At 37.1% G+C, this 15,484-nt stretch overlaps 1 protein-coding gene across 1 annotated transcript; it reads left to right on the top strand.

Moving 5' to 3' along the window:
• Positions 1 to 2,124: 2,124 nt before the first annotated feature.
• On the top strand, positions 2,125 to 14,591 carry LOC147396275 (uncharacterized). The gene is made up of 7 exons (XM_086450426.1): positions 2,125 to 2,289; positions 2,945 to 3,166; positions 13,153 to 13,303; positions 13,425 to 13,513; positions 13,642 to 13,696; positions 13,952 to 14,037; positions 14,180 to 14,591. The coding sequence occupies exons 1-7, from the start codon at positions 2,242 to 2,244 to the stop codon at positions 14,333 to 14,335; spliced, it is 807 nt and encodes a 268-aa protein (XP_086306552.1). The 5' UTR covers positions 2,125 to 2,241; the 3' UTR covers positions 14,336 to 14,591.
• Positions 14,592 to 15,484: the final 893 nt, after the last annotated feature.

Here is a 15,484-nt window from a genome sequence, read left to right as displayed (position 1 = left end):
GCTCCAACTATCATTACTGCTCTGATAAAGATGTGAGTTTGTGACGGAAAAGTGATCGATAGAGATCTAGACGATCTCATTGCTTGACTTTGAATTAGATCTAAAATCTGATAAGTCATTTTTTACAACTTCCGCCCATGCTGCCTTCGTTGTGAGTGCCATTTTTGTGGTATATTTTTTGGAGTGATGCTGGAGAGGCTATGCTAACTTGGATCCACCAGTTTTTGTCATTGTTCACGTTACATGATGATTGCGATTGATAACCTGATCAGATTCAAGGCCAGAAGAAATGATTTTCTTACTTTTCTCAACAACGATCGGGCGTGCTAGAAATTTGTCAATAATAAATTTCAATAAATCTACCTCGAGATTCATGAAATATGATCACAAATGATTTATTGATTTTTGATGAAAAGGAGATACAGATCTTAGTGTTTTCTCTGATTAATAGTCAAGTACAAAAATAGTGACATATGTGGACTTCGCTTTTTATCGGTTGGGAATGTTGCTTTGACGTTGGATTTGCTTTGTGCTTGATCTTTTGTAGAGGCTTCCGTAGATTTTCTTCTCTCCGACTTCACACTTTATCGGTTGAGAATGTTTCCTTGGCTTCTGGAGAAAGGCTTTATGCTTAATCTTCTCTTTAATCGGAGTCTGAATCTTTGAAGAACTTTTGCTTTGTCTCTAAAGGAGGGCTTGAGAGTTTCTTCTTTTCTAGAGGGAGAATTTCTGTATTCTAGGAGAAAGTGATCTAGATCCCCTCTCAATGAGAGAGGCTCTTATATTTATAGACTTAAAGATAATTTAGCTTTCTAATTATACCCCAACTTTAAAAAGATTTGATTGATTTGTTTAAAGGCTAAATTTGTCAAAATCCAATTTTCAAGAATTCTATGAATTACTATTGGGCCAAACTCATTTATTTAGGTATAAGACCCAATACTTATATTGATCACTTGATATTGTTTAGATCATGGGTTTTATCTGCGAAAATCCAAATCCAAACATATGAAGTTCATCCCAATTAATAAACCCCCAATTTAGACTTGTGGGCCCAACTATGATGTTAAGAACTTTATTTTGATTTATAAAATTTATTAGGGCCTCCTTAATTTTTGATGCCCACAACAACTACCAAACTCACAAATTTAAAATTAAAATTCAACAATGAAAATTAACTTGTTTTTCATTTTTATTTTATTTTAAAAGTTCATTGAATTTTGTCCTCTACAATCATCTAGCCTCAAATCATGTATTTGCAAGCCACAAGGTGAGCACAACTATCTTTGTTCGATTTGAAATCTCACCAAGTTAGTAAGGTTAATCTTATTTTTGTTGATTTTCTTGGTGACCATATTGAGGAATGTGTTAGGATTTTTTTTTTTTTTTGATTGATTTCTTGATTTTTTATTATTATTTAAATATTAGTCATGTGTTTGGAGTTCAAATTTTCCATGATGTGATCAAACATTTGCAATGGATTTGTCTTGTAAATCATGGGAAATGTTCAACAACAAACATTTTGACATACATTTTGGCAAAACATTTTTCAAAACATGGGTTAGAGGTTTTGGAATGGGCTGATTTTTGGTGGGGATGATCTCTACGGTGAGGAGATCATCCTCACCAAATAGAGATCATCCTCACCAAAAATCAGTCCATTCCAAAACTTCTAGTCCCAGTTTACAAGTTGAAAAATCGTGGACCGTCCATTTTTTGTAAATCATTTTTGATGGGGTTAGAAGTTTTAGAATGGGCTGATTTTTGGTGATGATGATCTCCTCATGGTAGAGATTATCCTCACCAAAAATCAGTCCATTCCAAAACCTCTAACTCATGTTTTGAAAAATGTTTTGCCAAAATGTTTGTTGGTGAATGGACCCGTAAATCATTTGCTTGCCAGATAATATTTTCTCTGCAATCAAAACACGTCTTTAAAGTATAAAGAAAAAAAACACTAATGTAAAAGAATTTTTTTTTTTTTGAGCTCTCTGAATATTGCATGTAAGCCTTGGCTTACGACCATTATGTGCTAAAATGTGGTCCAGTCCATTTCTTTTGGACCAAACCAGTAGGTCAGACGGATATTTCGAAGATCCGTCGGGAGAGTCGAGGGAAGTTGCTCCACGCACACCTGGCACCTACATACTCCCAATGCACTTGCTTCGCCTATAAAAGGCTCACTCACTCTTCCCGCAAACCTTCTTCTTATCCGTTTCACACTGTCCCAACTCAGCGTCCATGGCCTCTGCGTGCTTCTTTGGACCAGCGACTCGCTCTGTTTTACAGGTTAGGGTTTATTTTATCTTTTCATTCTTCTACTCTGAGACTCAGCTTCTTGAGTGGGTTTCATCTTATTTTATCAAATTATCAGATTGATAACGAAAAATCTGAAGAATTTTTTGAACATAGAAGATTCTTGGAACTATTAATTTATCTGATTTACTTTCAAGGTTTAATAATCTTGAATTTCAAGAAAAGAGAAACATTTTCATTAATAGATCTTTATGGGTAGTTGGAGAGTAAACTTCAGACCCTGTAAGAATGTTCCGTAGAAGCTTTTCCCTTGGTATGCAGAAATCCATGCAAATCTCAAGCTTTACAGTTGACACAAACAATTAATTACAGGAATGCTACTGTTTATAACAAAATTACAATGTTGCTACTTGTAGAATTACATTAGTAACACTCTTTAGTTATCTCAAATTTTGGTTGTTTTATTGGTTCACATAAGTACTTACCTGAAGCTCAGATATGTGTGTGTTACTTTATTTGGGATCTGGGGTTTTTTTTAGGGACAAATGCCCGCCCTAAAATGCAAATGTTAGAAAGGGATTTTCTTAATAGTGAACAAAAGCATGCGTTGTTAGTTAAATCTGTTTGTTTTTTTTTTTTTTTAACATGAATCTTGTACCTCTAATGTATTTGTGGGGTTCCTTTGCAGTGTGGCTTGAGCCATGATGTTTCAAACGTTCATAAGCCACAGACGATTTCCCGGCTTACAACTTTGAAGAAGAATGGCTCCCAAGTGCCATCACTAAATTTTCATGGGAGCAGTTTGTCATCATGTTCTCGATATTCGTCACACCTTCGCATCAAACAAATTACTAAAGCAGTATCTTCAGTTGGACACAGGAGAATGGTGTGCACCAACGCTGTGGCAGAAGTAAGTCCTAAATTTCATCGTTTCGCTTATTCATAAATAAACTCAAACAAAGCGAGAGAAGATGCAAATAAGACCAAGTGCCGGGATTTCATTACTGGTGTACGTAGTTGTGGTTTATCTCGGTTTTGTGTTTACTATTGAGGTTGAAGAGAAACAAACACTGTGGATAAAGGTGGCAGTGTTGTATACTCTAGAAAGCCTTTTTAGGATGGTATTGTTTTTTTTTTTTTTTTTTTTTTTAAGTATTTGACAAGTGAGGATTTTAATGATATAAGGCAAAGAGGCTGAAAAAGCCTACCACAACCAAGAAAAAAAATAAAAAGATGGATCCCTACTACAAAGCAAGGACACCTCACCTCAATGCATATGTAACCCAAAATGGTCTTCAAAAACAACCCTTATAACTCCTTGAAAATTTTACACAAGAATTATGAATAATCAACTATGCTAATAATGGCATCCTGGAGGGAACACTCTTTCCCGTAAAAACTCTGTTGTTTCTTTTTGTAGGATAAGATTTTGAGGAGAAAAAAGAAGAATGGAGAAAACATGGGAGGAATCAAAAGTGACTCCAACCCTAATCATCGGCCCATAAATATCAACTCGAACATATAATGAAATTACACATATACACTTACTACTAATAAGTTATTACTTCTAATACTTCCCCTCAAGTTGAAGAATATATATCATATAATCCCAACTTGTTACAAATATATTCCACTCTACAACAAGTTAATGACTTTGTAAACAGATCAGTTAGCAAATCTTCAGACTTTATAAAGTTTGTCACGAACAAAGTGACAATCTACTTTAATATGTTTAGTCATCTCGTGAAACACGAGATTGGATGTGATGTGTATGATTGCATGGTTATCACAAAAGAGTCTCACAAGTGTATTCACTGTAAAACCAAGCTCCTGAAGGAGGCGTCTAAACCATTCTAGCTCACAAGATGTATGAGACATGGCTTTGTACTCGGCCTCTTCACTAGATATTTTTTTTATTTTTTATTTTTTTATAGGTATAAAGATTTTAAAAATATCAAAAGGAGAGTACAAAGGAGGCTGAGATAGCCCCCAAACAAGAAAGCAAAAAACAAAAGAAAAATAAAAAGCAAAGCCAACCAACTAATTATAAAGACTATCCCATCTAAACACAAAGTCTCCAAAAGGCACCCCAATGAACTCATTGTTTAACTTTGCCCAAAGAAATATCCTAAAATCTTCATATAAATTGCTTACGCATTACTCTTCTTGTCTTGAAACACCCTGTTGTTTCTCTCTTTCCAAAGACCTCAAGCAATGGCCGAAGGAAGAATGGCCCATAGGTGTCTTTTTCTACGAGAGAAGATATTATAAGCCACTCTTCTAATAACAAGTAGGTTTTAGGAAAATCCAATTCATTTGAAACAAGGATAAAAAAGAAACCCAAATACCTCGAGAGAAAGAACAATGGACTAAAGTATGATCCACGATTTTCTCATCGCTCATATACAGGGAGCAAAAGTTCGGAGTGATCCACCCACAGGCATTAAGGTTATTTAAAGTGAGAATCCTCTTTAAAGAAGCAAGCCAAACAAAGGACACCTTGAAAGGAACAAGAACTGACCAAGTGAGAGATTCTTGATAAGAAATTTTTGATCTAGGAAGAAGGGCTTTGTAGAAAGATAGAACAGTGAATCTCTTTTCCGTAGCCTTGACACATTCCCTCATATCCTGGTGGAGCGAGCTCTCGTTTGATGGAAGAGTAGGAAAATTTTTTAGGTTAAAGTTGAAGGCTATCAAAGAGAAGTTGAAAATCTGGAATACAGAAACGTTTGGGTCTGTGCATGATAGGAAAAGTGCTGCGTTGCTGGAGTTGTAAGAGATTGAGGCCAAAGAGGAGAGAGGAGGTTTGGGCAATGAGGAGCGGCTAAGACGAGCAGATCTTGAAGTTGAATTTTAAAGAATAACTTTTATGGAGGACATATATTGGAAACAAAAGTCGAGAGTGCGGTGGCTTAAGGAACGTGATAGAAATACATCTTTTTTCCATCGCATGGCAAATTTTAATAGTCAGGTTAACTTTATCTCAAAGCTGAAAGCGAATGATTCTTGGAAGGTAGGTAAGGAGGAGGTGTCCGAGGGGGTGGTGCAATTCTACAAGAATCTGTATTCGGAAGAGTTCGTGGATAGGCCGACTTTGAATCTTTATAGTTTGATAGCATTTACCTAGACCAACAGAGGTGGCTTGAAAGACCATTTGATGAAGATGAGGTTTGGGAGTGGTGTGTGGTTTGGCTAGTGATAAGGCACCGGGGCCGGATGGGTTTTCTTTAGGTTTCTTCAAAGCATGTTGGGAGATAGTGAGAGATGACGTGATGGCGACTGCAGAGGATTTCTATATGGAAGGCTATTTAGATTTGGGTTCTAATTGTACTTTTCTTTCTCTTATACCCAAGGTGTTGGGTACAGAAGATATCATGGACCTTAAACCGATAAGCCTGGTGAGCTCAGTTTATAAAATCATATAAAAGGTTTTGGCTACTAGGCTCAAGACAGTGTTAAGTAATATCATTAGTCTGGCTCAAGGAGCTTTTGTATCAGGGAGACAAATCTTGGATGGGGTCCTTATAGCAAATGAATGCATTGACTCGAGGAGAAAAGCGAAAATTCCGGGGTTAGTTTGTAAAGTTGATCTAGAGAAAGTTTATGATCATGTCAACTGGAATCTGGTGAAGTATCTGTTGAGGAGGATGTGGTTCGGCGAAAAGTGAGTTAGATGGGTCATGAAGTGCATTTCAACTTCTATGTTTTCGATCTTAGTGAATGGATCTTCAAATGGGTACTTTAGTAGTTCGAGGGGTCTTTGTCAAGGAGATCCGCTGTCGCCTTTTTTGTTTGTGATAGTCATGGAGGCCTTGGGTAGGATGCTATCTAAGGCGGTGGCTGAGGGGGAGATATCTAGTTATTCTACTAGGGTGGGAGGACATGTGGTGTCCCACCTACAGTTTGCAGACGATACCTTAATCTTTTTGGATTATTGAGATAGTTAAGCTTCTTAAGTGGTATTCTTGGGTGTTTAGAGGCAATCTCGGGTATTTCGGTTAATCTTCGCAAGAGCAAAGTGTATGCGGTAGGTGAGGTAGAAGGTTTGGAGGTAGTAGTGGCATCGATCGGGTTCCAGATAGGGGTCCTTCCATCTACATACTTGGGGTTCCCGCTGGGGATGGGATGCACTAGCAAAGACATTTGGGAGCCGGTGATCGAAAGAATGAGAAAGAGACTTAGCACCTGGAAAGCAAAGCTGTTATCGAAAGGTGGGAAGGTTACTCTTATTAAAAGTGCTCTGGTTAGTATTCCCATCTACACTCTCTCTTTGTTTTTCATGCCTAGACATGTGGAAGTGCACATAGAAAGAATCTGTCGTGATTTTTTGTGGCATGGCAAAGACGGCTTGAGAAAGTATCAATGGGTGAATTGGAGCAAGCTTTGTTTGCCTAAGAAGAATGGGGGTTTGGGAATTTGCAAATTTGGTCCTATGAATTCGGTTCTGTTGGGGAAGTGGTTTTGAAGGTTCGGGGATGAGGGGGAAAGTCTTTGGAGGAAAGTGATTGTGGATAAATATGGGACCAATGGGAATGGTTGGGAGAGTGGCCTGGTGAGAGGTGCATCAGGTTGCGGTGTGTGGAAGGGCATCCTCAAAAGATTTCCTTTAATTAAGAGAAAAGTGCATTATAAGGTTGGGATTGGGGCTAAAGTTAGATTCTGGGAGGATTGGTGGTGTTGAAGTAGATCCCTTAAGGACTCATTTCCTAATCTTTACGAAGTATCCTTAAAAAAGAATCAAGTGATCTCGGCTTTCAAGAGCTCTGTTAATGATGTGCTTAATTGGGACTTTGGGTTTAGAAGAACCTTCAATGATTGGGAGGTGGACATGCTAGGAAGGCTTATTTCTTTGGTGGATAATAGTTACGTGCAGAACCCTTCGGAAGATAAGAGGTCGTGGGGAGGAACTCGGGACAGGAAGTTCACGGTTAAATCTCTGTATGTTGACATTGCCACAAGGAGTACTATGTCATTTCCATATTCTCTAGTTTGGGGTGGTAAGATTCCTCCGAAGATATCGGTTTTCCTTTGGTTGGCGTCTTTAGGGAGACTAGCTACTTTGGATCAGCTTATTAGAAGAGGCTTAATTTCTTCAAATCAATGCTGCATGTGTAGATCCCAGGACGAAATGGTGGATCATTTATTCATTCATTGTCGGGTGGCACATCACATATGGTCGCATTTCTTGTCGCTATTCGAGTTAGTAGGTTGTTTTCCTTGTTTAGTTAAGTCGGTTGTGGAAACTTGGTTGGTGTGGGGAGGTTCTTTTTTGGCTTCTAAACAAATTCTGTGGTTCTTGGCTCCATTTGCAATTTGTTAGGGCATCTGGAAAGAGTGCATCAGATGTATCTTTGAAGGGAGAGTTGCTACGTTGGAAGGTCTTATCATTTCTATTTTGGAGTTCATGTATTCTTGGAGCAAGCTCTATAAAGAGTTCAAGGGGGTTTTCTTTGAAGATTTCGTTGTGCGGTGGGATAGGATTTGTTCGATGCCGAGAGAGTAACTTGTTGCTTGGATTTTGTTGTCTTCTTTCATCTTTTGTTGTGTTGTTTTCTTTTCCTCTTGGTTCCCTTATTATGGGTTGGTCACCTCAACCCTTTAGTTTTCTCTCTTTAATAAAATTATCTTTATTGATAAAAAAAAATGTTACCTCGGTTAGCTCCAAATCATTAAAATTCCCCTGAAACCCAAATCCTAAAAATTAGTGATCTCGTTATGAATCAAACAATGCATTATCGAGCAGTTTTTTTTTTCAAAGAACAATCATACAAGGATAGGTATTGAGTTGAAAGAGCCGAATTACTTCCCAATACGGTACAATACCTAGTGGTGGATCTCCTATCAGAAAGAACATCGGTCCAATTTGCATTTGTATAACCTTCCACATGATTACGATCATTGGCCTTATACAATAATTCACGGCCAGGGGAGCCCTTCAAGTACCAGATAATTTGTTGTGCAACAAGCTAATGAGGTATTCCAAGAGCTTCCATAGACTAACTAATAGTATTAATTGCAAATGAGATATCCGATTTAGTAATAGTGAGGTAATTCAATTTTCCAACAAGTCTCCTATACCTACCTGGATCAGTCAACAAGTCTCCCTTATCAATAGTCTACTTCTGTTTAAGATCCTTGGGTATATCAATTGGCTTGGACCCAAGTAATCCAGTTTCATTTAGAAGGTCCGAAGTGTACTTCCTCTGGGAAAAACTAATACAACTTTTTGTGTGAGTTGCTTTAATGCAGAGAAAATACCTCAATTTACCTAAGTTTTTTGTGTGAAACCTCAACTACAAAAATGACTTTAGCCTTTCAATTCCCTGTCAACACAATATCATTTACGTACATGATTAATTTAATAAATCCACCAGTAGAATGGAAATGAAAAATTGAATGATCTGTTTGACATCTTGACATGTTAAACTCAAATATTGCATCATTGGACTTCCCAAACCACATTTTTGGAGATTGTTTTAACCATATAGTACTTTTCTCAACTTGCTTAGCTAAAGAAATAATCACATGCACTGAGGCAATTTTAGCCACTGGGGAGGTCTCTACATAATCAATGTCATAAGTCTATGTATTACCCTTTGCTACTGGTCATGCCTTCATTCTCTCCACTTTGCCATCAAGTTGAAACTTAACAACATACACCCATATGCATCGGACAACTTTCTTCCCAGGTGTAAGATAAACGAGAGTCCATGTCCCATTACTATGAAGAGCAGTCATTTCCTCTTTCATTGCTGTCCTCCAACCCAGATTAGATAAAGCATTCTGAAAACTTGTAGGAATTGAAATAGAAAGCATGGAAGAAATACAAGAAGACAAAGAAGAAGATCATGAATTATATGAAACAAAATTAGTAATTTGATGCTTGGTAACACAAGAATGGTACCTGTACGAAGAGCAAGAGGAAACTTTTGTAAAGGTAGAACTGGCAATGGAACTGGAGCAGGTGGTGGCGTAGTAACTCTTCTTTTGGAGTATACCTAGAGATGAGGAATGATGGAAACATGCAATGGAATGCTTGGAGGGGTAATAGAAACAGGAACAAACAATGTAATAAGACTACTGGTACAGTCATTAGAAGAGTTATCACAAAAATAATGAACTAACTCAAAGAATGTAACATCATCACATACAAAATATTTGCGTAAAGTAGGATTGTAGCATCAATAACCCTTCTGTGTACGCGATACCCAAGAAATACACATTTTAAACTTTTAGGATCCAGCTTGTCTCTTCCTTGTGCCAAATGATGAAAAAAAAAATGCAACCAAAAATATGTGGAGGTCAGTGAAAAGGACTGTTAGGAAATAATTACTTTTGTGAGATTTACCATTAAGAACAGGTTTCGGCATCCAATTAATGAGATAACGAGCAGTAAGAATGGCACCACTCCAAAAGATCTTAGGGACATTCATCTGAAACCTCAAAGCGTGGGCAATTTCCAAAAGATGAAGGTTCTTTTGTTCAGCAATGTCATTTTGTTGAGGTTTATGTATACAAGACAACTGATGAATAATGCCAACAGAATGAAGATAAATACCAAAATCACCAAGAAAGTATTCTTTGGCAGATTCAAATCGTAAAACACAAATTGACAAATCAATTGAGTTTGTATTTCCATATGAAAGGCTTTAAAAATAGTAAGCAATTCATAACGGTCTTTCATCATAAACAACTAAGTTATTCTTGAAATATCATTCATAAATGTAACAAAATACTTAAAATTAAGATGTGATGTAATTCTTATTGGACCCCAAACATCTGAATGAACTAAACTAAAAGTACAGGACTCTGTACTACTAACACTAGGTGGAAAAGAACTATTAAAAACAAAAGACAGAGAAATATCAAGATGAGATTGAGATGTACCCAACCCAACAACCTTAAAAAAAGAACCAGCTGCCAGTTTCACACTTAGACAGGTAGAACGAAAAGAAGACAACAAACTAGAATTACTTGTCATATGATATGACGTACCATAGTTAATGATCTAAGAACTAGATGTGGACAATAAACAAGTGGATGCCATACCTGTCTAGGGTAAAGTAATAGTAGAGGAGGAGGCCTGGGATTGAGAAAATCTAGCAATGAGCTTGTCCATATTCTTCTTTGGAAAGAAGAATAAACTCCTCCGTGACTTGATCAGAAGGAATAAGAATAAGTGCCTGAGATGCATCTTGAATCGATGGTGGTCTGATGGGCAGCGGTCCTACCATGTAAATCCCAACAATAGTCTATTGTGTGATCATCAAGGCCACAATGGTTGCTCTTATGGGTTCCACGGCCTCCACCTCGGCCCTCCTAAATCTCTACCACCACCATTACTACCATGAATCCCTCAACCACCATGATTACCACAACATTCGCAACCGCCACCACTATTGCTATTTGATAACGTGGCTCTCTTAAATCGGGAGAACACATCAGTAAGATATGAGAGGTTGGCTGCCCAAGATTTGAGACCTAACAGCCTCATACTTTAGCATGATTGAGGATAACAACCTAATAACACCCATATCCTCCCTCTGTTTTTGCATCTTTTGAATATCACTAGTTATGGGCTGATACTGATTTAATTCCTCACGTACATGCATCATGCTTGCAAAAATCTTCTAGAGTGTCTTGTCATCTTGTAGCAAAAAAAATTCTCTTGAGGGATTTCATAAATCTGAGTGATATTATTAGATCTCGAGTACATATTCTTCACCCGCTACCATATCTCCTTAGTGGTGTCCAAGAACATAAAATTAATACTAATTTGTGGTTTCATATTGTTCTACATCCACGTTACAATCTGAACATCTTCTTATTCCCATGCATCTATAATAGTAGGGTCATTAGAATTAGGCTTATCCTGATCGAGTGAATACGCTCCCCTTTTGCTTTCAAAAATACCTCTATTGCTTTGGATCATTGTATGTAATTGCTTCCATTGAGTTTAATGGAAGTCAATTGAACCCTTACAAGGTCTTGAGAATTCCCCATAATCTTTTTCTACTCCATTAATCTACAACGAAAAACACAATAAAATTTCTCTACAATTTTTCGGTGCTTTCCCTTCAAATCAAGATTCGTGAAAAATCTCCAAAACAATGAGAAAAATCTCTCTGGTGAAATCGTACATCCCAAAAATCACACAAACAACAACAACCACATAACTTAGTTGCAGCACCACCAAACCACAAAACCCTTTTGCAACATGATCACATTATGAGATATACACACTCATGACAGAAAAAACCATCCTCTACATAGATGATTTAAACACCAAAGAATTTATAAGCTTCAATCTGATGAATAAAATCTAATTTTCCAAAATCAAGAGGAAACACAGAAGAAAAGATGAGAAAATATAGAGGAAAAATCAAACCCTTATTTTACGATGTGCTCTGATACCATGTAGAATAAGAGTTTTAGGAAAGAAGAGAAGAATTGAGAAAACGTGTGAGAGTCAAAAGTGACTCCAACCCTAACCATCGGCCCATATATTTTAGATAAAATTACACATGTACCCCTACTACTAACACTTTCCTTCCATATACTCCCCTCCAACATATGACAAACATAGCAAGTCTCCAGAGGATCTTCTTCCTTGATGAAAGGTTGTAGTCTACCAGCTCTGAAATAAGGAATTAATAAAGGAAGGAAAACACCAATGGATATGAAATAATGATAGGAAGAATGCTTATATTTGCTGAGAAAAATGACAATGCAAAAGAAGGTGGTTGACCGATTCACCACCAGATCTGCACATACAACAAAAGTCAATATGATAATGACCCTGGCAATGATATCATCAAAAGTTATAATCTTGTTTAAGGTTGTTGATCATATGAAGAGAGATACTTTAGAGGGAATCCTTGGGCCTCAGATGGAGAAAAACTAAGGATTTTCAGAAAGAGTTAACAAAGTATATACCATCCTTACTACATGCCCACACCCACCGATCATCATTCGTAGGGGCTATAGGCAAGGATCCAATTGATGAGCACACCAACCACTTGGACCTTCCAATCATTAAAATTTATTTTGAGTCCAAATTCCCATGATACCTCATTCCCATTCCAAGAGATAAAACTTTGAATAGGTAGCCCCATTTTAACAGACAACCCAAAACCTCAAGGTTGTATTGCAATACGTCAACTTTTTATTATTATTAAAGTTTAAGGTTGTTTTTAATGAGAACAGTGTCTATAGTATCCCACCCATAGACTTACAAACTAAGCTAGCTGGCACCTGCCGCATCACTACTTATAGATCGTTGTTTTCCTTGATGTTTGAATTTTAAATATGAGAGCCTCCTATTTAATCATTGCAATTTGTGGTGGTTGATCTCATCTCTACATGCACATTAGTAAACTTGAACTATCCACCATTTTCTTGTTTGTCTCACTATAGAGCACCATGCAAATACCGTAGTGGGTTTGCATATGGCCAAGTCAACACGATCATCTCTCCATATGTTACCCAATGGTGCAATTAAAACTATCAAATTTTGATCTCAATTTTGCAGAATTCTAAATATTGTTTGTTTCCTTTGCTTCTTATTGTCTTGCAATCAACTTTGATAGGCTCCCAAATCCTACATTACGGCAATCTTTGTTAATCAAGTAACTTGTTTTTATTTTTATTTTTTGAGTACATTTTGTAAAGACATCTGATTATTGCATTTATTCCATCTATGTATATTGCTGATTGTGGCCAGGATTATTTCCTCTCTGCATATTTTCTTTATTATGTCCACTTGACCTTCTGGTTTCTACATGCACTATTGCTGATTATTGCCAGAATTATTTCCTCTCATCATATTTTCTTTATTATTTATGATTAATTTTTTCTTTTTTTGGGTTTCAAATTTTGGCGATCTTTCCATTTTAGGGTCTAGAGGGTCTAGAGCTGCAAGCAGAAGTAACAACGAAGTGCTTCTTTGATGTTGAAATTGGGGGTGAGCCTGTTGGTAGGATTGTAGTGGGCCTCTTTGGAGGTGTTGTCCCCAAAACTGTTGAAAACTTCCGTGCTTTGTGCACAGGCAAGCATTGTTTCTACATTCTTGCTTATTTCCAGAACCATTTGCTGTAGAATAGAAGCTCCTTTAAGTTTGTGATGTATGGATGTGTAGGGTTTTTACTTGCAGTGGTTTTAACGTGCAGGAGAGAAAGGATATGGCTACAAGGGATGCTCCTTCCACCGTATTATTAAAGATTTCATGATCCAGGGTGGAGACTTCACTAAGGGAAATGTGAGTTCTCTTCTTCTCCTTCCTAGAAAGGATAGGAAGGTTTCCTTGTATCGTGTAAAAACAGACGGTTATTCTTCTATTAGCAAAATTTCGAGATAATGGAATTTTGTGATTTTGGCTGTCCACAGGGAACTGGAGGAATTAGCATCTATGGTTCTAGTTTTGAAGATGAGAATTTTGACTGTAAGTACTAACATATAAAATACTTTGCTGGTTGAATCTCTCAAACAACTAGTGCTATCTGCTTTTTTGGTTGGGTTTAATTGAGACAGATAGGAGTATGGAGTTCCACAATCTAGAGCATTGTGAAATTTCAACTCTTCATTTTATTTTCTTGAATGGATCGTCACGCTCACAAAGTTCTTCTATACCATCTTTTTTAGGGTTTGTATAGTATCTAAGTTGCCAGTTTCCTTGTTTTGTTATGCTTCTTTGCAGTGACACACGTGGGACCTGGAGTACTGAGCATGGCTAATGCGGGTCCTAATACCAATGGGAGCCAGTTTTTCATGTGCACGGTAAAGGTGAGTTTCCTGCAACCTTCTCATTTCCTTGTTGGTCACAAGAGGAATCTATGGTGGTGGTACGCATGGGTTCTTGTCTCCTTTCATGCATACATGTACGATACCATGTTATTGATTTGGATTCTGCATGCATGTGAAACAGACTCCGTGGTTGGATAATCGCCATGTTGTGTTTGGACATGTCCTCACGGGAATGGAAGTCATCAAGAAGCTTGAATCCCAAGAAACGAGCAGGTCAGACATTCCCCGGTTACCATGCAGGATAATCAACTGTGGAGAACTACCCATGGATGGCTGATTGGTCTGCTTACACATACTGAATTCAGTTTAGAAGTCTCTCTGCGGCCCATCTGAGTTTTGTTTATTATGCTTATGTTTCATTTTTTAACGCAAGTTGTATTGTCAGAGAATATATCACAGTTAGCTTGAGAAAATCTTGGAGAACATTTTATAAGCTTGGGGGTTTCTGTTTTTCAAAGAGGGTTGTTTTTATTATGATTTGTATCACATTGACACCTGGCGATTTCATATATGTAATGCCATTGTAGGGTTCATTGAGCTTCTTTGAAGAACTAATCATATTTAAAATTTTGAAAATTTGTTTGATAGTAATTACGGTCCTCGATTGGGGCGGGGGGGGGGGGGGGGGAGGCGGGGTGTGGGGTTTCTCTATTTGCACCCACTTGTTAAGGTAAGTGGACCCCTTGTAGACACCCCAATTTGCTCGAATTCATTATAAATATAAATAATTTCTAAAGTTGATTTCAATTAAGAACTTAAAGCCTTTCAATGGGTCTACATTGCCACTTGACACATTTTTCATGGATACAAGCATCATCATCTCATATTGTTTTGCATGCCTAAATCTTGTTCTTAATCCAATCCAATTTCATACCCGTTTCTAATCTATATTCACTCTCCATTAATTAATCCATTATTCATATCCTAATCCAATACTAAGTTCATTTTCAAATCTAGTTTAAGTACCCAAAGTCATCCTAAGTCCAAAATAAAGTCTATACTAAGTTCATTCTAAGTCCATAATCTTACATCTCCTCCCAAAAGAGGACACATGGTGGTCTCTTATAAGTCCCAATGCTCCAATCTAATTAGAGAGAACTTTTTTGTGAAAATCCAAGAATATCCTTATAAAAAAGTGTGGTCAAACCAAAAAAATACTTTAGTCTTTGGTAAAAATTCTTAAAATTAAGCAAATTTTCAATCTTACTCTCTAAAGGTGAGAATCTTCAAGTACATACATAAAGTTTTACCATTAGTCCATTTCAAAAATATACATTCACCCTTACTTTATGAGTTATGTACAAATGAACCGATGCCTACTTTTAACCTATCATTTTACCTTTACACATGTCACTCCCCTAATCATCCCCCCAAAAATACTTTTGTTCTCTTACTTCTATTTATCAAAAAATCAAAGATCAAAAAC

Source organism: Akebia trifoliata, chromosome 8 (assembly GCF_017979445.1).
Source record: "Akebia trifoliata isolate Shusen 1 chromosome 8, ASM1797944v1, whole genome shotgun sequence".
Lineage (NCBI taxonomy): Eukaryota > Viridiplantae > Streptophyta > Magnoliopsida > Ranunculales > Lardizabalaceae > Akebia > Akebia trifoliata.
The sequence above is the reverse complement of the archived record's forward strand: the minus strand, read 5'-3'. Positions and strand labels throughout refer to the sequence as shown.